At 34.7% G+C, this 25,171-nt stretch overlaps 1 protein-coding gene across 2 annotated transcripts in view; it reads left to right on the forward strand.

The window, feature by feature from the left end:
* The window catches only part of DDX46 (DEAD-box helicase 46), a 36,547-nt gene that overhangs the window by 4,128 nt on the left and 7,248 nt on the right, over nucleotides 1-25,171 (forward strand). The window contains exons 2-21 of one of the 2 annotated variants that reach the window (XM_081934648.1): nucleotides 213-245; nucleotides 1,138-1,326; nucleotides 1,752-1,892; nucleotides 6,272-6,368; nucleotides 7,009-7,174; nucleotides 8,210-8,361; nucleotides 8,516-8,629; nucleotides 9,476-9,641; nucleotides 11,369-11,489; nucleotides 11,938-12,113; nucleotides 12,747-12,868; nucleotides 14,154-14,232; nucleotides 16,506-16,588; nucleotides 17,008-17,172; nucleotides 19,118-19,280; nucleotides 19,370-19,563; nucleotides 21,020-21,157; nucleotides 21,896-22,045; nucleotides 22,449-22,649; nucleotides 24,765-24,983. In XM_081934648.1, coding sequence (XP_081790774.1) covers nucleotides 213-245; nucleotides 1,138-1,326; nucleotides 1,752-1,892; nucleotides 6,272-6,368; nucleotides 7,009-7,174; nucleotides 8,210-8,361; nucleotides 8,516-8,629; nucleotides 9,476-9,641; nucleotides 11,369-11,489; nucleotides 11,938-12,113; nucleotides 12,747-12,868; nucleotides 14,154-14,232; nucleotides 16,506-16,588; nucleotides 17,008-17,172; nucleotides 19,118-19,280; nucleotides 19,370-19,563; nucleotides 21,020-21,157; nucleotides 21,896-22,045; nucleotides 22,449-22,649; nucleotides 24,765-24,983 — 2,869 coding nt within the window. The remainder of the gene's footprint in view (nucleotides 1-212; nucleotides 246-1,137; nucleotides 1,327-1,751; nucleotides 1,893-6,271; nucleotides 6,369-7,008; nucleotides 7,175-8,209; nucleotides 8,362-8,515; nucleotides 8,630-9,475; nucleotides 9,642-11,368; nucleotides 11,490-11,937; nucleotides 12,114-12,746; nucleotides 12,869-14,153; nucleotides 14,233-16,505; nucleotides 16,589-17,007; nucleotides 17,173-19,117; nucleotides 19,281-19,369; nucleotides 19,564-21,019; nucleotides 21,158-21,895; nucleotides 22,046-22,448; nucleotides 22,650-24,764; nucleotides 24,984-25,171) is intronic. The other variant, XM_081934649.1, reaches the window with a different exon arrangement.

Raw genomic sequence — 25,171 nt, forward strand, 5'->3', positions numbered from 1 at the left:
ATCCATGATTTTCAAATATGAGGTTTGGTCAATCACATAATAAACTTGCAGTAGTTTGCATAGAATATTTCATAGGGGAAGCTCAGTATTATATAAAATAAGCAGAGCCCAACTGTAGCTGGCAGGTTTTGAAAAGTTTCATGCTGAAATCATCCAAAACGGATTTAGTTGAAGATACCATCTTGCTTACCTAATCTCTCTCATTTTCTTAGATCAACAAAGCAACAGTTGTCCAAACAAAAACAGTAAGTTCATCTATTTAAAATAATAGTTTTTAATCTCACAATTTCTAAGCACAAATGTACTATGTAAATGATTAATGATTGTATTAATCAAATAGTTGCCACCTCTTTCAATATTTGTGTGTGGTATTTAGTTCAGAAGTTCATTGGGATTTCATGATTCTGTTTTTCCTTCAGTGTATGATGGATTCATATTTTATATGAAGTGCCACTATAGTCTATGCTTTGCAAAATGCTTTAAGAGGATAGTTAGTTAAATAGGAAAGAGGGTAGTTTTTAATTTGTTTTACTTGTGTAGTCCTATATTTATATTTTGGGTGCATTGTGTTTAGCAAACTTGGCTACTTTAGAATCTGATTGTATTTTATTTGAGCATTGTTATCGTATGTATTTATATATGCTAGAAGTAAAATACATGTTTGACCAACACCTCAATAACGTTTGGCTGAAAATATAGTCTCCCTCTCCTCCATTTGGGAGCACAGAATCCAGAAATTAATAGCCTGGAATGTATATAATATTATCCTCTGTTTAACAAATTATATTTCATTTTATTTACTCCTGCTAGAAGAATTTAGGACTCCATAGCTAGTATTTCTCAATTAGTATTTTAACAGTTACAATCAAATGGATTGCTAGAAAACAGCTATCCCAGAGAATCTCAGAAGTTTGTAAAGATTTCAGTCTTGGTCTCAGTTTTGGACTAACCCTTCTTATAAGAAAATCACATCAATTCAGTAGTGAAAATACTGAAAATAAATGACATATTTTCACAGTCTAGTTTGGAACATTTTGAACAATTTTAATCATAGTCTTCAGTATTTGTTTATCACGTCCTTTATACTTGAATTTCGGTATTCTTTGTCTTCACCCTTCTGTTATTATACAACTGCAGGCATTATCGGAAGCGCTCCTCATCACGAGGGCGCTCTGGTAGCCGTTCACGCAGTCGTTCACCATCTGACAAAAGAGCAAAACGTGGAGATGATAGGCGTTCTAGGAGTAGAGACAGAGACCGCAGGCGTGAGAGATCGCGGAGCAGGGAAAAGAGAAGGTCTCGATCGCGTGACAGAAAACGGGTGAGGTAAGTTGTAGTCTTTAATAGACTCCTGCAAGAAAAAAAATCTTAGTAAATGCTGAACATTTTTCTAAACCAATTGACGATGTAGAGAAGGAATATTTTTTGGTCACTGTAAAAATTGGGTTTGGTTCTTAATTCATTATAATTCGTTGTTCCTTTATTGCAAGGGTGTCAAACTTGCATCATCACATTGTCGTCACGTGGCATATTGTGACTTTTTTCCCCCTTTGCTAAAATGGGGGTGGGCATTGCCAGCACGTGACACATCTGGCTCGCGTGCCATGAGTTTGACACTCCTGCTTTATTGTAATTCATTCTTCTTTTATTTTCTGAAATGATTATTTTCTACTTCCTCTTGGAGAGTGATGTCTTATGAACTAGAAAAATATATTTTACTTAAGATTGTACCTCAAATCTGCTTTGTACAGGCGCTCAAGAAGTAGAGAGAGGGAAAGGAGTAGAGAGAGAAGACGATCACGCAGCCGAGAGAGAAGACGATCTAGAAGCCGGAGCAGAGGCAGACGGTCTCGATCTTCCAGCCCTGGCAAGAACAAGAAAGTAGAAAACAGGTAATTGAGTGTATGCATTTTTTTCTAACTCTAATAATGTAGCTGCTATTTTGATCATATTCCAGTTATATAGCTATGAAATTCTATTGTGGAATGCTGTTTCTGTATTGTATTTTGATATGCCAAAAATGTATTTTTGCTACACCCGGTTCACTATATGAGAATATCCTTTTCGTACATCTAGTTTTATGCTTATTGTGAGTACAGTAATACAAATCAGTGTTTCTCAATCTTTTTTGCCTGTGGCCCCCTTCCAACCTTGATTTTCTCCTGTGGATCCCCTGTCCAGGTCCCATTATCATGAAGAAGATCATCACTTGCACACTTGGTTTGTACAGAATATATGTTTTTATTTATAATAACTTTAGTAACTCAACACACTCCCTTGTCAGTTGTTTACTGAGGGCTTCCACCATCTGCTAAATAACTAGGCTGATAATGATGCCCAATTCCATGTCTCAGATACAGACACAGGACAGTAACTGGTGTGTTTTCACTGTCAACATTTACTTGGCTTTTTTGTGGCCCATGCCGTGCCTTCCCTTACATATTTTTCTCCTGAGGTTCCCTTGTAATATCCTAGTGGCTCCAGGAGTTACCTGGTGAAAACCACTGGTATAATTGAATAGACTAGAAAAAAATCATAATCTTACTCATATACTGCAGTCTGGAGCTTGCTCTGCAATATTATCTGATCTTTGGAATGACTTTATGAAAAGGAACTGAACAAACTAATCTATGTACTGTTGTTAGATTTCTTGCTTACATTAATCATGTATTTGATGGTAAATCCCACTGAACTCAGTGAAACCTGGGGGAGGGGGGCTATAAGTATACATAAAGCTGTTTCTTTGCAGATTTTGATGCATTTTAATTCTTTAAAATCAGCGGACCTAAGTGTGGCTAACTCTGCATTGGATAGAACGGTCACCTTTTTTGTTCCGAAGAGCTGAATTTTGCCTTCAAGAATTTTATTTTATCATCTACTCAAAAAACAGATAGAAATTTCCCTTCATTTTAAATTTTTTTTGCAATTTTTAAAATTTTTTCATTAAACAAACAACAGAAAAAAAGAATCATCTTACATTACATCTTGTAGAAAGTGTGTCAATTGGTTACAAATAACTTTCATGCATCTCTTCCACAGTCATTGCTTATAGTCATATCAGATATCAAAAATTCTTTATGAATCTTACTGTCAACATAGCATAATTCTCATTTGACTAAAGTTGTTTTAATGTCCTTTTGCCTAAAATAATCCATAGTTAAAAACACAACCACCTGATGGCATTTCATTAGTTATTACAAAAATGATCCAATAACCTTAAGCCTTTATAACATATTCTAAATAAAGATTAGTTAACAAAGTTTCTAAGCCTTTTTTTCCAAGTCACTGTTTACAATTTGTGTCCAAGTTCCTTTTGTTATGGTAGTACGTACGTACGTACGTACATACATACATACATACATACATACATACATATCATTAACTATATCCCTTATCATTATCATTCCATTATTTATTGTTATAGTTAATGTTGATTAACAGAAAATCCTTTTCTGTTTATATCCAATTTCTTCTCATCAAGCCAACACACATGTGTACCTTATTGCCATTATCAATTATTTATTTAACATAACAATCTAAAAGTTACTAAATTATTACTTACTAATTATAAAACTTAGTTAATTTTTTGTTATCAACTTGTATATATCCAGTAACATTACACCTTTATAATACATTCAAAATGATTAATTAATAAAATGTCTAAGCCTTTTTTTCCAAGTCACTGTTTGCAATTTATATCCAAATTCCTTATGTTAAACCAGTACATATGTATATCGTTAACTTTATCTCTTATCATTTCATTATTATTGTTATCATTAATATTTGTTAACAAAATCATTTACTATTTATATCCAACTTCCTCACATCCAGCCAACACAAAAATGTACCTTGTTGCCATTATCAATTATTTATTTAAAATAGCAATCTAAAAATTACTAAATTACTATTTACTAATCACCAGACTTAGCTACTTTTTTATTATCAACTTTCATATATCAACCTGTGTCCTTCCAAAAGACATATAGTCTTATTTCTTTTGCCATTTGTGGAATTAATCTTCTGTTTATTTCCTTAGTAAAGTTGTTATGGACATCTCTTCGCACCTTGTTACTTGTTGCATCTCTCGGGTAATCTCGGCGCCCTCCATTTGCTACTTTAATTAATTTATCTTTGGTTGTCGATTGTGTTTCTGGTAAGGTTACTCTCCTTAAAATCATCATTTTCCCCCTTTTTTCTTCTTCTGTGCCTTGAAATTTGGGGTACAGCTCCAGTCCATCAAATTCCCTTTTTTACTCCCATTTTTTCGCTTTCAACTACATTCACTCCACAAATCAAATCATCAGTTTTCTTATCTTTGTATTCATTTTTTCTCTTCAATTTTTGGTGCTCCATCTCCATCATTTTTTTCTAGTGAAAACTCTTATCTTCTTCTCAATTCTCCCAGTTACCTTCAGTAAATTTTGAATTCCATCCCAAATATTTTGCAAAATTAAAGTTTCCTCTTCTGAAAATTGATCCATATTTCCAAATTGTAAATTGCTACCACTCTCGCTTTCCAGACTTTTTTTTAATATTTAACTTAAACGCAAGATCATTTGTAATCTTCACAAGAAAGTTTTTTTTTCCCGTCTTCCAGTGCCGATAAAGCTCTCAAAGGACACCTGTGTAAACACTTCGTGCCCTTGGCTCTTATCACTTTTGATTATGGAACTTTGAAGTACAGAAACAGTAAGATCAAAGGAGAAACAGGATAAAATTCTTAGTTTCAGAAACTCTAGCCTCCGAGCGGCAGTATTGCTTCCTTTCACTCTAATGTCTCAAGCTTAAGGGATACAAAGTTCTTAAATGGAATTTAATAGCAAATAGTAGAAACTTTTGTTGAAATAGAGAATGAGATTTTAATCCTTAAGTTAAAAAGTAAAGCAACAAAAAATAGAAGAAGAAAAACCGGTCCGTTCACTTTAAAAAGAGGAGAGTAAAAAAGTTGCGAGCACTTCAATCCGCAAAGTATAATTACCAAAAAAAGAAAAAAAATACTATCCAAAACAATCCAATGCAGGTTAATTTCGCCGCTTACTTCTGCTTAAGGATTTAATTTAGCTTAAAATGAGAAATTTTGGGGGGCAGTCTTTTTCAAAACAGAAAGGATTCCTCACCAAATGGACACACTTTCTCTTTCCACTTTCCTTCCGTTCCGGACCCGTCCCAACTTCATCAGCCTAGACTGCCTTTTGTCGCCAGCTTGAAAACCTTCTCTTGGATCGATCAGAGACTTTGCAGGGTCCCTGAGATCAGCAAGATGTAGTCTTCCTGTTCACCGTCTCTTTGAGACGGTTTAGGTCCGATTGGACCACCCAGCAAAAGTATTGGCGGCAGTCTCGGAGCATCAAGACCGCACGTCCATTCCGTCGCGACGTTGACTCCTCCGTTTTCAATTTTTGATTAATTGCAATTTAAGTTTGCATCCACACTTTAGGAACCCCTTTCACAAAATAGGTGAAGGGAAAGGTATGTATGGAATACAGGAATCATGTGACTGAATTGAAGGTTATAGGGTTGTTAAGCAAACACAGTGATTGTAAAATTCATTTTCTGCAATGGGTGTTTTTTACCAGGAACCAAAAGTGAATGCCAGAAACTAGCAAAACAAAATCCACAAATTGCAGCCATCTGACCATAGTGCTGCAAATAGCCATAAAGGTGATCTGGTTGCCAAGTGGTTAAAATGCCATCACGTCATTACAGAAATGTGCATTCGGTTGAGGTAACACCAAAACTGGATCATAACTAGCTCTGAGGAGATCTGTTGTAACTTTGAACCATCAATAAGCAACTGGAGACTGATTGTATTTTCCCAGTACCTACAGATTTAATGTCTGCAATTTTTAAGCATGAGTATGAAAGGGTTGTAAAGATTATGCTGTACATAAAGAACTATGAAAATATTTGGGCAGCTGTATTAGGCCCTGGATATGTTGTCTAAACACTGGCAAAGGGAATCTAATTTGTTCTAACTTTAGGAAAGCACAATTTAAAATTGGCTTATTTCCCTAACCCAGTTTATAATAAATGAGTTTGTCTAGATATAGACATAATACTGAATCTCAATTAAAAACTTGAAGTGTCTTTCTTGCATGCATGTGCCAGAAGGGCAGAAAAATGAGTTCAGAAACTTAAGACTTGTTTATTATAATTTAATTTCATTCAATGAAGCAATGTATAATAAAAACAATTATTTGTATTCATTAATATTGTTTGTCAAGAGAACAGAAAGCATTCTGCAATACACAATGCTTTTTATGTCTTTCAGATCACGCTCTACAGAAAAGATGGAAGGTGTGGAAGTTAGTAAAGACAAGAAAAAAGAGAAAGAGGACAAGGAAGAAGAAAAGGATAAAGATGTAAATGTAAGTACAGAAAAAGTTCTATGTCTATAAAGAGTAACAAGCCATTTTTAAAACCATAATTTTGACGGTTCTGTAGAATTCCTTAGGTTTTAATGAGAAATAGCACAACAAATATTTAAATAAGTAATTGTAATGTTTGCATCAATTCTAAAGGTTGTTTCTATTCAATGTAGCCAGGCAGTAGCTGATATCATAATGATTATGTATTTTAAAATCTGAATAACTTGCATAATGTGTTAACTACAACCTCTTAACCTATTTTATCTTTCTGACATTTGTTACTTATTTTTGTTTATCTATCAAAAACACCATGTAGACTTTTAGAAAGATAAGTTTTTCTATCTAATTTAGTAAAGAGCTCCTAGCATGCTGCTACCTATACTACTCCATTTAACAAAATAGTTGTATATTCATATTTCCTTTTCCTTTGTTATCCACTGGTCTAGAATGTAGTTGTACTACATTTTCGTTCTGAAGAAAGTTTGCTTTCTGAAAAAGTTGTTATACTGGATAGAACTGAAAACCAGGTTTTCACAAATTGTATGCTTCCAGGATCTAGATCAATTTCATTTCTCTTTAAGCGTTTCTAATGTTAGAAATTTGATGCTACCTTTTGGATGATTTTTCTTTTCTGGAATAGAATTTTGATCAAAATAAATTGGAAGAGGAAATGAGAAAACGAAAAGAACGAGTAGAAAAATGGAGAGAAGAGCAGCGCAAGAAAGCTATGGAAAATATAGGAGAACTGAAGAAAGAAATTGAAGAGATGAAGCAGGGGAAGAAATGGAGTTTAGAAGATGATGATGGTATTAATGTCTTTGTATTAAAATTATTTGTGAAGAAAGAAGCTATATTCTTTTGAACATAACTGAAGACAATCGCCACAGTGGTTCTTAAAGTTGTGTATGAAATGAGGAAAATATGTTGTTCAATCCCTTTGCTCTCTAGGGGTTATATCAATTTGTTTTGGATCAACCCTAGTTAGACAACTGAAATTTAAAATGCTTTTTGTTTTTATGGATTTGGAATGAAACAAAATCCAGCCTGCACATCCCTCTGTAACTTCTCAACTGTTCCTCTCCATGTCTCTCTGAAGCTGCTGAAACCTTGGAGTTTTTATATGCTTCTCTCTGCTATTACTGTGCAGAGCAAATTAGGCTTGCACAAATGAAAACACCCCAAAGTTGCACGTTTTAGTTCCCAAGCCATCTGAAACTAGGTGTTCTGCCCATATAACAGTGTATGCATGTTGTTTTTACACTTTATTTCTTATGCACAGTCTATATTTTGTAGAGAATTTGAATGTAGAGAATAGTATTTTTCAAAGTATATAAGAACTTTAAAAAGAGGCTGAAAATCTGGGTGCGTCTTATACACGGAATACAGCATTTTTTGCCTCCCGAAACCCCGCCCCCTTCACGAAAATGGCCATGCATAGCCTTTTTTTGCTCAATTTTGCTCCCACCAGCCCCTAGGAGCACTCTATAAGCCGCCTAAAGGCTATTTGTGCCCTTTTTTTGGGGGAAAAAAAACAATGGGCCCGGTTTCGCGAAAAACAGGCCATTTTTGGGAGGTCTGCAGAATGCAAAAACGTTTTTTAAAAAATTGCCTCTTCAAAATCTGGTGCGTCTTATACTCTAAAAATACGGTACTTTTATAGATAGAAAAAAAAATAAACAATCTCCACATTCAGCAGTTAGACTGCGTGGAAAATCAATGTCACTGTTTATATAGAAAAGATTCATCTTTTTTACCATTAAAATATACTTAGGAAAATATGAGTTACATATATAGGAACAGATTGTATCCCAGTATGGTTTTAAAAATATCTTTCACATTAGATGATGATGAAGAAACTGCAGAAGGAGAAAAAGAAGGTAATGAAATTGAAGATGAAGAGTTAGATCCACTAGATGCATATATGGAAGAAGTAAAAGAAGAGGTCAAGAAGTTTAATATGAGAAGTGTAAAAGGTGGAGCTGGAAGTGAAAAGGTAAATTGGATTTGATTCAGATTTTGAAATAGCTTTTTGAATATTATGACACATAAATTCAAAATTAGAGTATTAAAGTAATTCATGTTTCTGATTTGCTTTGTGTGCTTCTAAACTCAGTAAATTCCCCCCCCCTTTTCTTTTCATTTAAAAGAAATCAGGTCCAACAGTTACAAAAGTAGTAACTGTAGTGAAAACCAAAAAAGCTTCTCCAGAGACTGAAAAGAAGAAAGGAGAACTCATGGTGAATGATCAAGATGCAATGGAGGTAATTAAATTGTGTTGCATTATTTCATGTGAAACTCCAGGAAATACTATGTGTTTTAAGAGATAGATAGTTTCAATCATGGGGATAATTTTATTTTGTTTCCCAATCTGTATAATAATGAACGTATTTACATTGGAATCAGAAAATTTGTCGTTACTTTTGTATTGTGAATGCTTAAGACTTAAACTTTTTTCAAAATGAGGTATCCCTGAAGGGAGCAGAAGGAAATCCAGTGGGATTGCTCAGCATAGTCAGAAATACTATTAATATTATGGGAAATGAGTTTTTGCAGCTTATGTTCCTCCATCGGCTAAATGTAGAGAGGACAGTTGAAGAGCTTGTAGGTTCCCCTTTAAAAGGGGCGCATATGTCAAGTGCTGTTTTCACTGCTTGGACAGTTCTCCTTACCTCAGCTTAGGGCTATAATAGTTAATAAGCAAAAGCAAAACAGATAGGTAGAATATGTAGTATTCTATACACTAAACATAATATGTTTTGTAGTAAAAGTACAGATACTAGGGAAGGATAAAGCTAGTAAATGTGTAGATTTGGAGGAAAAGAATCATGCAAGCTACCTTAGTAAAAAGTACATTGTAAAAGGTGGCTTCTGAAGTTTTAAATATATAAGTTAATTAAATAACATTCTAACAACTTTCATAATGAACAAATCTTTGTTAATCACTACTGTCATGCTTTTGTAGTTACCTTGTTAGTTTTATTTTTTATTATCTGGTTTTATGATGTGTAGTGCTGCAGAATTTCAAATGTTTTATAAAAATATAGAAATGCTTTATATAAAAAAAAAATCTTCCTAAAGGTCACTTTTTCTGCTTTGTAACCCACCAGTATTCCTCTGAAGAGGAGGAAGTTGATCTCCAGACTGCACTGACAGGCTACCAAACGAAACATAGGAAACTGCTGGAACCAGTGGATCATGGGAAGATTGAATATGAGGCTTACAGAAAAAATTTCTATGTTGAAGTTCCTGAGCTAGCCAAAATGACCCTGGAAGGTAATCAGCAGTGTCAAAGAAACTGCTACCAAATTCAGTAAATTAAATTGTGAGATTTTGTGAATTGGGTTCATCTCAAGAAATGTGCTACTTCCTCATCAAATTAAGTCCTCATTAAATGAGGAAGTGGCAGTTTCTTTATCCCATTACTCTGGTATCTCTCAAATTTTTCAGGCTGAAATCTCCTTAAATAATGTAGGAGGCTATAGAGAATCCTCTACACTCCTGTCAGCCTGCTGTCTTTTCTGGATTGTCTTGTCTTTTTGTTATGTGGTAATACAGTTTTTCTGTGGCAGCTCTGAAGTATGTGGTATTTAACTCCCGAAGTTCCTTAACTAGCCAACATCTCAGCCAGCATGCTGGCTGGGAATTCTGAGAATTTAAAAATTTAGACATCTTAGAGTTGCTAAGGTTGAAAAACATTGGTCTAATAATAAATGTACCATATTTTTTGCTCCATAAGACACACTTTTCCCCCCCAAAAAAGTGGGTGGAAATATCTGTGCGTCTTATGGAGCTAATATTATGTCAGCGCCGCCTGGAACAGCTGATTGTCGGTATTCTGGGAGGCAAAGGCTCCAGCATTCCCTGGCGGAGGCAGCAGACATGGAGGAGACAGCAATGGCGGCATTTCTGGTCAGCCAGCCCACTGATCAGCGGGGCTACTGGAGGCCAGGATCCAGCCGTCGTTTAGCTGACTGGTGGTGGGTGCAACAGAGCAGAATTTTTTTTTCTTGTTTTCCTCCTCTAAACTTAGGTGTGTCTTACGGAGCGAAAAATATGGTATTTTACTTTCTACACCACAACTACAAATTCCTGCTCTTATATCTGGAAAGATTATTGGGAGAGAATAAGAAGCACCTGATGAAATCACATCAGGGTCAAAAAAATGAGAAAAAATCTAGCCAAGAAACAGAGATTCATAGATCTGCATAGTATTTGATTCTTTTTCAAAGCTAACAGGAGAACAAATTACTTCTATTGAAAAACAGCTAGAATGTCATTAGTTTGGATTCAGAATAGCCATTCCACAAACAGGCTTCTTTCTTGTATACTATGAGCCATCTGTTTCATATGATTTGTAGTCTTTAGCTCCTTTTCCCCATATTGGGACAATAAAAATCAATTTGAGATTCTTGCCCACAGCTTTCTTATTGAAGAGCCCAAAGTAGGTCCTTTCTCTTCTTTCCTGTCTAAATCCTAAGTACCTGCTGCCCTAAATAAAAACCTTCAGGTTTTTGTGTGTGTGTGTTTGCGTGTTAAAAAATAAAGTATGGAGAGAGAATTATTATTCAAAGTGATTTGTTTAGTCTCAGAGTTTTGAAAGCTTCCAGAGTTAATTGCAGTCATGTGAATTGCAAAGCCAGGATTTTTTTAGGCATTGCTTGTGCAAGCCATAATAAGAGAGTGTCTACTTATCCAGAATCAGTCTAATCAGATTATGGTTTACTATGGTCTTAACCAGGCTAACAGGCTATCTAATTAAAAAGCTGCTAATTATTTTGTATTACAAAAGAAGATACACAATAGTTGTAGGTAACGATGCTGATTGCATGAGTTTCATCAGCTATGTTAAAAACTTTGTTTTATATTGCTCGTAAAGATATCTCAATATACCATCTTGTAAAAAAGTGATCGAACACGAATAGCATTCTTCATATAGAAGACATATTAACAAAAGTCAACAAACGAGTGATTCATATATTAATTCAGGTTGTATGTTGCAGAGGTAAATGCATACAGATTGGAAATGGAAGGAATTATAGTCAAGGGTAAAGGATGTCCCAAGCCAATCAAAACCTGGGTACAGTGTGGTATTTCTATGAAAATCTTGAATTCCCTGAAAAAGTAAGTAAGCAAAATGGAATAGTAGCTTATATATTTTATGATTAGGAAAAATTGTGAAGAAATTTGCAATGTACAGCAAAAATGGAGGGTATATTGCTTCATATCACACTGTAAACACCTATTAGCTCCAGTCAAATATTTTATAAGGCAGTTTCTGCTACACAAACCCACATGCCAGAAATTAGGAACTTGTGATTCTTCAGGTGTTGCTGAAGTATAATCCTCAGGACCTCCTAGGCTTGGGTGCAGTTACTATGAATTACATCTTGACATCATCTAAAGGTATCAGAATAGGTAATAGATCCCTATACTTATAATTTCTTCACTAATCTATAGCTGTACATTGTGAAGTATGTTATGTGATATTAGAACTGAAAATCAGTACTTTAGTAGACCCATGTATGATATTGTTCATGTCCATAAAGTATCTTTTTATTTCCTTTTAAAGACATGGTTATGAGAAACCCACCCCTATCCAGGCCCAAGCCATACCTGCAGTTATGAGCGGACGTGATTTAATCGGCATTGCTAAAACAGGAAGTGGAAAGACTATTGCATTTCTGCTGCCCATGTTCAGACACATCATGGATCAGAGATCATTAGAAGAGGGCGAAGGTCCAATAGGTATGGATGCAGAGGTGGTATTCAGCCGGTTCGGATTGGTCCGCCTGAACTGGTAGCGGAAATTGCGGGTGGGCCTGCCCACTCGCCCCGGCTCTATGTCATCCTATTTAGGCACTTTTTTGAGGCCAGGCACATGCGCGGAAGGTGCGCAAGCAAAGTGCATGCATGAAAGGCCAGGCGCATGTGCATAAAGGGCGTGTGTGCCCATGAAGTGAGTACGCCTACTGCGAACCAGTGATAACAAAATGTGAAACCTGCTGCTGTATGAATGTGGTTGTTAATCCAATCACTCATGTAGAGAAACAGGATTATTATGCACAGGCTCCTAAAATGTTCCTTAAAAGGAAACAAAATGCAATAATAAAACAGCTTTTGAAACAATGCAGAGCATAAACTAATCAGTTGAAAATAACCATATTTTTAATTTCATGCTGGAAAAAGCTTCATGCTGAAAAATATTAGTGATGGTTTTGCTTTAGTAGAAAGAGAGTTCTGTAAAGTATAACAAAACAAGATGTTTTTTTCTTGTCACATAATATGTGAAAATCTTGAGGAGTATCTCAGTTTTATTGAAACTTCTGGTATGCACATGATGAAGACTTTTGGATTAAAATTTCTGTTTTTTTTCCCCAGCTGTCATTATGACACCTACTCGAGAACTAGCTCTACAGATTACAAAGGAGTGTAAGAAATTCTCAAAGACTCTTGGGGTTAGAGTCGTGTGTGTATATGGAGGAACGGGAATAAGTGAACAGGTATGTTATCAAACTTATATCACATTGACAGAATCTAGGATTGCTGGACTTTACATTCGGTCTCCAAAAAGTGCTTTGGAACATGCATTCCTAGTGCAGCACCTATTTTAAACAGTCATACCTTTTCCCAGGATGGACAGAAAAGTAGCCACCTGAAACTAGGAAAATAAGGTGATGCAGACATACTGAAACATCTTTCCTAGATTGAATCTGAAATGCTGAAGAGCTGCAATAGGATTATATTGCCACCTATGTAATAAACAACTCTTGTCTTTTTTACAGTCAGCTTTGGCAGTTCCTTCATAACTTAATTATTAAGGTTTTTTGTACTTAAAAGTACTGGATTAGATACCAGAAACAAGTAACTCCTGCAGTGAAATTTCCTGATTGTCCTCTGTTGCATCTACCATCCTTCCTCAGGCTGCTTCTGATGGTTAAGAGATACAAGAAGATCTAGATAGTGTTTCTTTAACAGAAAAATATTTTTTCTAGAAAAAAAAATAAGCTTTTCGCCAAAATAATCAGATTCCAAAGAGACTTCAGTGTTACAAATATTACAAATATTGGGCTTCTCTGCACTCTTTAATTGATTCTGGGGAAAGACCCAGCTGTTTTGCAGACAGGTGCAATATTTGCATTTCAAAGTACCATTTTCAAACTGAATCTAAAAGTCTGCACAGTGTTACTTTGTACATTCACAAGCACTGGAAAACATAGATTTGTTTTAGCCAACTTTCCAAAGAGAAAGAATGTATACAACTTTACAATACTCAAGAGTATAGTGGATTTGAATTAGTCAATTGTTCAACAGATGCTATAAAACCTGATTAGTGAGGTTTTCTCAGTCAAAGGTTCACATTACTTAGTGACTGGTTTTTCTGGTAACAAAGTAATATTGGAGATAGGTCTACATATCACACAACAATTATATTTTTAAAATAACCCATTTGAAACAATGTGATGGCAGTGTACAGAAAATCCGTCCTTTCCTCTCTAACTGCTTTTGCACATTTTTTCAGAGACAATTCATTTCTCCCTATGTTTAGGAAGAGGGTGGGATAAGGGAAAATAGATGGACATTATCTAAAATGTGGGATTAGGTAGATGTGAGCCCCCAATCTGTGTGCTAGCTGTATATTTCTCTGATATTATGTATCAATTTAATAATTGAGAACAGAAGGAAGCATATTTTAAACCCGTATATTCATAGTATTGATAATTTTAAGTATTATTTGTTATAAATGTTACACATTAAAATAGTTTCTTCTGCTTATTTTATATTCAGATTGCGGAACTGAAAAGGGGTGCGGAAATAATAGTTTGCACACCTGGCCGTATGATTGATATGTTAGCAGCTAATAATGGTAAGAAAATACTTTTAATTTGTAAAAAAAATTATGATACATTGTTTACCTCCCCTTCAATAATGAAATTCGTAGATCTGTTGAAGCTGTGGTATCTATTCTAATGTAGAATGTGGTCTTAAAATGACTCTTCAATATTTTTCATTATAAATTTCAAAAGTATTTGATGAATGGAAACCTTTGAAGCATTTCTTAAAATAAACATACTCATTTTGGGATTATAGCTCAACTTCAGAATTGATTTTCTAAAAAAGCTGTTTGTCATCTATCATTTATATTAAAATCATGTTCCCTATCTAATGGTTGTGGACATTGTTCATTTTTTGTACAAAGAAATTTTAATCTCTAAATTTGGGAACAAAACATAAGGATTTGAGTTTTTAAAAACCGGCTTTTTTTTCCTCAAAATGTTTCAGTAACGAATAACCTAAAAAGAGATATTGCAGCTTTAAAGTACATTTTTACTGCAACATTATGTGCTTATCACACAATGTTTGATTGATTGTTTATGTATTTTTCTGTAAAAACTCTTACTAAACTGTTGACATTTGACTTCTGTGGAAAAAGTTCCTTCAAGAGTTATAGAACTGGGCTTCCAAAGACTAAGCCATCAAAGGTAGGTACAGCAATGCTGTTCCAAAATAATGTACACTTGTAGAGTAAGAAACATTTTTTTAAAAAAAAGTGTTGCAAATTTCTTATTTTGATCTATCAGAAATAACATGCTACAAAATGTGTTTAGAAGTAAAGGTAAAATAAATAGAAATCTTGTGTTTACTTTGAATTACTTACTTTTATACCACATTAAAATAGCATTTCCTCCTTCAGATTTTTAAAAAGAGCTATCCACTTGCTTGAAGATGCTGCAGTAAGGTCTAACTCAATCCAGCTTCCAACCAATAAGCATCAGTGGCTGAGGTGACACTCAGACCTCCTGTATACATTCACTAAGTGAAATAGAAGTGACATGGCTAGGGCATCTCTGCAGATATTTTATGTGTTTTTATTGTTTTTAATACATTCACTTTGATATCATTTTATTGAAATGGGAGTAGCAGTTTATATAAAGTAATAGAAAGCAGGATGTTGTGGATTGTAACTTCTTGTTTGTGCTAGAAATGATTCTCGCCTCTCTATATGCAAAAGTAGTCAAGAATGTTTTCTGTACTCTGTCTAGCTCCATCAAATAGTAGAGCAATAGAAAACCACAGTAGAAATCTGTAATTCTTTCCAGTTTAAGGGTTCATGGCTTCTCGGGTCAAATCCTCAAACTGCTTCCTTCTGTTTAAAAAAAAACCCATAGAATTAAATTCTAAACATTATGTATGTTAAATACACATGTATGTTCTCTCTTCTTTGCCATACAGTATAAATCAACAGGGAGGAAATACAAAGTACATTAAATAATGGTGGAGAATTACTGATGTATGCACATTGTGCTTTTGAATACAAGATTTAGTATAGAATTGCTGATTCTCAAACAATCAAATGGGGCTTAGGTATACTTTCTATCATCACCTTTGAAAATCTTTAGTTAAAATTTTTAAAAATCTTTTTGGTCAAGATCATTACATAAGGCAAAGATGTCTTTTGCATGGGTCTATTTGTCACTGTGTGTGAGATAGCTATTCTTAAGATTAAGTTCATTAATTTTAAGGTATATTTGTAGATCAGAAAAAATGTGCAGTTCTGTTTATATTAGTATGATGGTAGCTTCTGTGAATAGGTTCTGTGAACCAGTATGAGACTTGCTGCTTAGAAAATTGGAGATAATACTTTTTCTGACTTCAGTGTAATTAAATTTTGAATCAAGTATTTCCAATAGTGATGCTAAGATTTTGTAAGGTTTCTTCAGTTATCACTTGAATTTTGCTTTCCACACATGCGCTGTAATCTCTAATATGTTTTTTTCTAGGTGGCGCTCACAGATAATGGCTGATGTGGCTCGTTGCTTCACCTTAGTCTTAGTTTTATGATGTGTTTTGGTGAGGGCTGTTTTCTGAATTTTGCAGGTCCTTCTGGCCTTGTACTGATATGCAAGAGAAGTAATTGACAAAATAATGGGCCTTGTGCATCAGTACACAATTGCAAAAACATTTGCCAGTACAAAAGATAAGGCACTTAGTGAATTGTTTTTCTAAAATTAATAAATGATTAAATTTTTGTTTAGACTCTAGTCAGAATATGTACCATTTTATTTATATAATTTACGAAGAAAAATAGCTTTTAGATTTATTCTTGTTTCCTTTTGTTGTTTTCTCTCCTTTCTATAGGTCGGGTGACAAATCTTCGGAGAGTGACATATGTTGTCCTTGACGAAGCAGATAGAATGTTTGACATGGGCTTTGAGCCTCAGGTAACCAGAGAGATGACTAGTTTTTACAGATTTCCTAACAAAGACTTACACAGTATATTTCATGTTCTGGTCTATGATGGCATAGCTATTGATTACTAGAACGTTATTTTTGTCTAGTAAATGTTTAATCTCTAATGTAAGTACCGAAATGGGCATTGGAAGAGTCCAAAGTATTGTCTGATACCTACTTATACTACAATTGGATACTGTTATCCAATTCATTAAATTAGGTACAAGATTATACAAAAAGGAAAAAAAGAATGGAGTTTACCTATTAACCGCTTGTAAATACCTTAGTAGTAGATAATTGCTTACCAGTGGTGTGAACACTGAATATTGTAGAAGAATTTCTTTCCACAGGAAAGCAATAAGTAGCTGATTTGGGAAATTCACTATTAACCCACTTTTGTTCATGATAGGTTATGCGCATTGTAGACAATGTGAGACTTGATCGCCAGACCGTGATGTTTTCTGCTACTTTCCCTAGAGCCATGGAGGCTTTAGCGCGCCGTATTCTCAGCAAACCAATTGAGGTCCAAGTTGGTGGCCGGAGTGTTGTTTGTTCAGATGTTGAACAGAAAGTGGTAAGATGTAGAAATGTAACCTTTGTATTCCCTGTCTTAATGACAGCCTTCAAAGGATAGATTTAGAGCAAAGCTATATATCCAAGATAGCTTTACTTGTAAATATTTTGCAGGCATTGACTTCTGAAATGTATTAACCGTATAAAGTAGAGAGTAATTCTTGTGGTTTTGTGTGTCTTTGATGAGGCAGTTCATCAAAGCACTAGTGATAACATTTATTTTCCTGTGCTGCAGAGTGATACCACTTATACATAATTTTTATTGTAAAATTTATCCAATAATCTGTTGTGCTAAAAAGTTCATACAGTACTGTTGCCAAAGGAATCCATATGCTACTACATGCTGGCTGGGGAATTCTGGGAGTTGAAGTCCACAAGTCTTAAAGTTCCCAAGTTTGGACACCCCTGTGCTACTATAAAGGAACATAGTCAGTTTGGAACTGGCACTTCGTTATCACAAAGTACAGTGGAACCTCTGGTCATGAACGCTTCTGACCATGACCAAATCAGGTTCCAACCAAAAAATTCACAATTTTTTCCCCCACAGCCGATATCCCCTTCCGCGCCATTTTTTTGTAAGCACCAAATTTCCAAAATTAGGTTCGGGTCATGACCAAATTGGGTTGTGACGAAAGTTACGGAATGAATTATGGTCGTGACCAGAGGTTCTGTTGTACCAGATTCAAAGAAGACTGTGGCATTATCGAAGAAAAAGTTGGATCCAAGGCTTTTTTTCTAAATATTATCCATAGCTACTATTTATCAGTTTAGCGTCAAAAGCCAGAATTTACATTTTATGTGATCTGAAATACAGTTTAAGGCTTGTTTTTTTTCCCCCACTAGTAAGCCATAGTGAATTTGCTTTAGAAATTGGAGATAATTTCATAAATTATTTCAAATATGCTGTGGATGGCCAAAATACAGATTCAGCAGTTTCATGGGCTAATACATTTGGCCTGGATGTTGGATAAGGCTGGGTACACAGTTAAATTATTGTAGATTTGTAGATGAGTAATTTCTGTGTCCTTTTTTAGTATATTATGCAGTTATAGTTTTAATTTGAGTTAAGGTTAATTTACCGTGTTTTTCGGACTATAAGACGCACCAAAGCTTTTGCACTCTGCAGGCCTCTCATACCCTCTGCACGCCTTAGTTTTTGCAAAAAACAGGGCATGCATAGGCTTTGGGAGGCTTGTAGAGTGCGTCGGGGGGGGGGGCAAAAATGAGCAAAAAACGGCCCATTTTTCACAGAAACAAGCCCATTTTTTGCAACAAACCCCGCCCCCCAAAAAACCAGGGCATGCATAGGCTTTGGGAAGCTTATTAGAGTGCTCCTGGGGGTTGGGGGGGGGGGAAACAAGCAAAAAAGGTCTGTTTTTCACTCGTTTTGGCCTCCCCAACCCCCCAGGAGCACTTTATAGGCCTCCCAAACCCTCTGCAGATCCATTTTTGCGAAGGGGGTGGGGTTTCAGGAGGCCAAAATTGCTGTATTCAGTATATAAGACGCACCCATATTTTCAACCTCTTTTTGGAGGAAAAATGTGTGTCTTATACTACGAAAAATACAGTAGATATTGTACAATTTTGACACAATGTGAGTGAAATGGAAGCCCTAAAATTCATTTAACGAGCAAACTAATATTTGTGTGGGTTGGAACAGGTCTTTGATGGTATATCTTTGCTGTACTCACTTTGTACCTAGGCAGCCTTTTCCCACCCAAAGACAAGAAAAATGAAGCGGAATCTTACTCTGTTTGCTAGTTGCAATTACATATTATCTATCAAAAATTAATGCTTTTTATTGTAAAATTAAAGTAAGTTTCCACTGAACATTTACTATGAAGATTGAATCAGGTTTGTTGCTATTATAGACTATACTGATATCTCCAGCTGTTCCATTAGAGATAACTATACTGCTTCCTTCACCAACTATTCTGATCTTTCAGATTGTCATAGAGGAAGAGAGCAAGTTCTTGAAATTGCTTGAGCTACTAGGACATTATCAGGAAAAAGGAGCTGTCATTATATTTGTGGATAAACAGGAGCATGCTGATGGATTATTGAAAGACCTGATGAGAGCTTCTTACCCCTGTCTTTCACTTCATGGAGGTAGTGGGCATTCCTCGTCTTTTAATTATTTGACAAAATAACTGAACCTTAAATGTTCATCAGCATCCTCTGCATGTTTTCTTCTGCAGGCATTGACCAATATGACAGAGACAGCATAATCAATGATTTTAAGAGTGGCGTATGCAAACTGCTTGTGGCTACATCAGTAGCAGCTCGAGGTCTTGATGTAAAGCATCTTATGCTTGTAATCAACTACAGTTGTCCTAATCATTATGAGGATTACGTGCACAGGGCAGGCAGAACTGGGCGTGCAGGCAACAAAGTATGTAAATATTTTTTCCCCCCACTGATGACTTAAAAGATAAAATCTCATTCGGATGGGTTATAGCTTTGTTGATTTATATACTTTCTGAGCAGCCGTTTGATCTAAAATGGTTTTACTAACAATAAAAATGTGCTCGTTTCCAATTAAATAGAGCAGTGGTGAATAACTCGAAACCCTCAGACTGTGTGTGATCCTTGATTTAATGTACTTCAGTCCTTGACCTAATAGTATTGACTCAGTTATTTGTACCATTCATTTTCAACTACATAGCGATTTTGGGATTGAAACCAAATTGAAAATTGTTGACCATGTGCTTAATAAGACTGGATTGTAGAATTATAATATAGTTTATAGATAAGATATAGATAAGATACGTGCACATGCAAAGATCCTGAGTGAATCGCTTTGAGGATTCAGCTCTGTGAAACCTTGTTTGAAAATGTCCCATTGAACCAGGGAGAACTCATTTCTGGATTACTCAGGCTATGGGAGAAAAAAAATGTTAACGGTTATATTTTTCCTCATTTGACTTTTGAACAATTGAAGATAGGTATCACTCTTTCATTCACAGGATACACATTCTGAATCATGCACGGTATTTTTGCATTGATTTCAGATTTATTTTAAATCAGGTTTTTTTAAAAAAAATAAAACTAAGATTAGACATATATTATATCCTATTATTTAAAGCTTAACATATTTAATCATTTCTGGAATGTTGTCTAATTCATCAGAAACTAATGCCTGTTTTCATTGATTTGTATCAGCATCAGAAATTTTTCATAATATTAAGACTCAAGTCTTTATGCTGTGATTGTTTTTTTACTTCATTTGTTTGGTATATATTGAGTACTTTAGAAATCATGAATTAAATGCTGCACATCTTTCACACTGTCTTAAAATTTAGTTGATCTCACTGGCTATGTAAAAATATGAAAAACATAACATTCTTTTATGAACATTTTGCATTCGAAAAAAGAAAATTGTGATTTATAGTTCTGTTAAACAGTATAGATTATATAAAGAAGAGTAATAGAGAGATAAATTCAAATATATTTCTATATAACTGCCAAGAAAAATATTGGAAGCTACTTCTTTATTATCTTTTTTTTTCTTTTGAATTTTTCTTGTTCTTTCTTGGATCTTTTATCTTTTTCTTTGAGTTTTTTCCTTTTTTGTACTAGTTGTATTATTTTTTTATCTTACTTAGAAGTTTCTATACGTGTGTGTGTGTGTGTGTATACGTACATGTATTTAAATTGACCAATGATCAGACATAAGAGGTTGGTGTGGATTTGTTTCTTTGAAAATAGAGAAAGATAACTAATTTTGTAGAAGGAAATCAGACTTTGCAAATTCATCCCAGCATAGTGAAAACTTCACAAAAAGAAAAATAACTTGAAATAAATGTACTTTCAGTTATATTATGTTTATGCTTAATATTTTATTACAGGGTTATGCCTATACTTTCATAACTGAAGATCAAGCACGGTATGCTGGTGATATAATTAAAGCTTTGGAGTTGTCAGGTACCGCAGTTCCTCCTGAGCTAGAGAAACTTTGGACTGATTTCAAAGATCAGCAGAAAGCTGTGAGTTATCCATTTTATAGTTGTTGGTTTCAGATTGCTTACTTAAATCCTGCTTATGTATGCAAAGAACAGTTCTTAGAATTAGTTTGTTCAACTAATATATTTTATTCTTTGAATGATGGTTAAATTTTTGAACATAACTTAATTGATCTCTTAAAATTCCAGTTTTAAATATACTGTTTTAGTTTTGTGGTACATACTAAATTCTCACATTTCTTTATCTATTTATAGTTGGTCTTCGGGAAATTAATACTGAGGTACTTGTCAATTTCCCCCCCAGATATTTCATCTGTATCCCAGTTGGGAGGTTGTTACAGGAATCGTTCATATAGGCAACTGATTCAAACCAGACAAACAGATGAGTTTATTTAGTCAAGTTTCCAGCAGTCATTAATTAATAGTTCCCAGGAAACCTCCAATCACCCCCCAACCCTCTGGGTTCATATCTTACAGTCTAAAAATACTGAAAGGCAAATCCTTCTTTCTATGGAAGATTCTGTGGGGTGCAATATAAAGCATTGGCAGAAAATCTCATCAGTACTTCAGTATTCATCTCCCCAAAACCACTTCTTACTAAGCCAACCTGGTATCAGCCAAGGTACCAGATACCATAAGGTATCAAGGTACCCCATTTCTCTAAAATGGCATATTAAAATACCTTACACGTTAAAACTTTTGCCAGTAAACATTTAGAACATTTTTATATTTGATGGCTGACTTTTAATTATGCATCTATAGGAGGGGAAAACAATTAAAAAGAGTAGCGGCTTCTCTGGTAAAGGATTCAAATTTGATGAAACAGAAGAAGCTTTGGCTAATGAGCGGAAGAAGTTACAAAAAGCGGCACTTGGCTTGCAGGATTCAGATGATGAAGATACAGCAGTTGATGTAAGTATTTCATGCATTTCTTTTAGTTAAGACATTTCAGATGTAAAATGTGCTGATACTTTTGTTTTCTTGTCCTCTGGCTGATCTTATACAAATTTCTTATATTGAAGTGAATTTGTGAGCCCAATTTCTTTTAAATTGTTGGTAAAAAAAATTCATTCATCAATACGTGTCTTATCATTTTCACAATTTGTGAAATATTTGATGTTGCCATAAAAGTCAACCACAATTTCTTTTTCTACTTTTTTATTTACTTCGGATATTTTTAAAACAAATTTTATTTTCGGGTTAGTACTTGAAAACGAAATCAGTTGTTTAGGTATCTAAACCATTAGCATGTTGCTTCTAATCATTTGCTGTGTTTACCCTAAAAATATGAACTTTCTCTTTTCTTTTTTATTAGATTGACGAGCAGATTGAAAGCATGTTCAATTCAAAGAAAAGAGTGAAGGACATGGCCTCGTCTGGTGGTTCATCTAATGTTCCTGCCCCAACAGCAGGAAATGCAGAGAAATTAGAAATTGCTAAGAGATTGGCATTGAGAATCAATGCACAGAAGAATCTTGGAGCCGAGGCACAAGTATTGGTCTCTTTTCAGTTTAAGGTCATCCTCTTCTACAAATCAATCTTTATAGTCTTCATGTTAAATGCTTTAAGTCTTGCTATGTTCATATAGTACAATCTTCACTATCCACACAGCTCTGCAGGCATAGACATTAGCAGGAAAGGGGGATGAAACACTTTTATTTATTCATTTAAGAAAAAATTGTTGCAGTTGAATTAGAAACCCAATTTGAATTTCTATTCAGAAAAATATGAACCAGTCCATTATAAATTATAAATTCCTCTTAACTGTGTACATGATACACGAAATTATTACAAATATTTCAAAATATTTTGAATAATCTGTGTAATGAAAGTATTTGGTATAATAGCAAAACACCATCCAGGTATTTGGATTGGCAGTAGTATAGAAGCTATGGTACATTAAACCTAGATAGTATTCATAAACTTGTATATGGGGGATCCGGATAACTGAAGTTTTATTATGTATTTATTGCCAATATTTGAAGTGTTATTGATCTGATGGTTGATCAGTAAATTCAAAATGTGGCTTTATCATTAATAAAAGAAAATTATCTAGATAGTTTAATAAATATTTTAGTGCTTTACAAAGACATAGAAAGTTCTGATAAACATGATTTGATTGGCATTGAATGTTTTTGGAAGTTAAGTATTCTGATATAAAAAGAAATGAACATTATTTCTGAACGAACATTTTTGTAGATGGCTGTTTGCGTGCTTAAGAATAACCACTGATAAATAGGCATAAGAATTTACATTTACAATTATACATGAGATACTTTTGTTTTGAGAATGTCTGTAGTAAGCCTCTTTATGCATGGAGATTACCTAATGATCAGGGATTCTGACTTTTCAGAATACTTATTTATGTAGACAGCTTCCACAGAAAGACAAAATTCTTCAGTGTAAGACTCACAAGCAAAAGCCCCCCCCCCAAAAGCAGGAAGGGGCTAGTATGCTCCGTTCCATAGCCATTGAAGAGATTGTAGGGCCTTTTCACTATTTCCTCCCTATTTTAGCCATCTTCTTTCATTATTTTCAGTTCCCATCATTTGCTCACTTCCATCACTGTTTTTCTTATTCAGAAAATACAAATTTCTGTTCCCCCCAAAGTCACTGGTAATTATTCGAAGGAAAAGTTTAATTTTTCGTTCAGGTGCTAGTAGTCCAGTTAAGTTTCGGACTTTCATTGGAGCTGCCAAAGTTGCCAATGTAAGGAAACAAAAGCAGTGTTCCCTCCAGTCGATTCTGTGATGTTTCCTAGATAGTACATTTCTGGTGGCCCCACACCAGATTTGTTATGTGTCCTGTGTGCCTGGTTTTTTTTTGCCTGGAAAAAAAAGCCAATTTGAATGCTGTAATTATCTGCAGCCCTCCAGATAATTTCTAGAGGGATGGTAATGTTATCTGTTACAGCAAAAACAACAAAGACTCTTGTAAAGACTAACACATTCATTTTAGTGAAGTAGATATCATTTCTTCCAGAATAAATTGATTGGTCTCTAAGGTATTGCAAGCCCTTTTCTTGTTTGTACAACTGGTAATTTATTTATAATAAACCCTTTGTTTTATCTCTGTTTTCCTATATACTTGGAGACTGGGAAATGAGATAATTGGAATAGAAATAAGAGTTGCCAATTGTTGCTAAAAATGTTATATGAAAAATTCTGAAATCAGGTTTCTGATTTGAAACTATCGTGGTTACAATAAGAGACGGGAGACCCTTGACTTTTCCAAATTTGCCCACTCTTTACATCTTCCTTCTCTGTACTAGACAGCATGTAGGAACTGATGCTATGACTGCAATATGAAGCAGCAATCTGCTTTCTATTCCCATCTGCCAGCATTGACAGATAGGTGACTGAAGTATCACACTTTAAAATCACAGTGATCTTTGAATAATTAAGAGACTGAAACATTGCGAAGGCCTTTATTTCTGCAAGCAGAAATAAAGCAAGTCATATTAGCATCCCCATAGGTAGTAGCTATGTCCAGTTTTGTTTATTTGACAAGCTTTTCATTTCTCATTTTGTTCAATTGTATTATACATTTTTAACAAAATCTTGGTATATTAAATCGCAAGTGGTATGTTTCTGAAATTAGGTTTTTTTTTATTTTAAATACCTTATTTCAGGATGTGATGCAGCAAGCGACAAACGCTATTCTGAGGGGCGGCACAATTCAGGCTCCAACAGTTTCTGCAAAAACGATTGCAGAGCAACTCGCTGAGAAGATCAATGCCAAGCTCAATTATGTGCCCATCGAAAAACAAGAGGAGGAGAAGCAGGAGGGCGGACAAAATGAATCTTTTAAGAGATATGAGGAAGAACTGGAGATCAATGATTTCCCTCAGGCAAGGATTGCTTTTCTCATTTTCATTTAAATTGCAGAGATTTTTAATTGCTACCACTCTTCTTATAATAATGTTTTTCTGCTCCCATGTTTTTTTCTGTTGTGTTTCTGTTGCTTGTTTGTATAATTCAGTAAGATCTTTAATTTTTAAGGAATGTTGTTGATTATAATCACATCACATTTTAAAAA

Source organism: Natrix helvetica (genome assembly GCF_964273705.1).
Source record: "Natrix helvetica genome assembly, chromosome: 1".
In the NCBI taxonomy this organism is placed as follows: Eukaryota; Metazoa; Chordata; class Lepidosauria; order Squamata; family Natricidae; genus Natrix; species Natrix helvetica.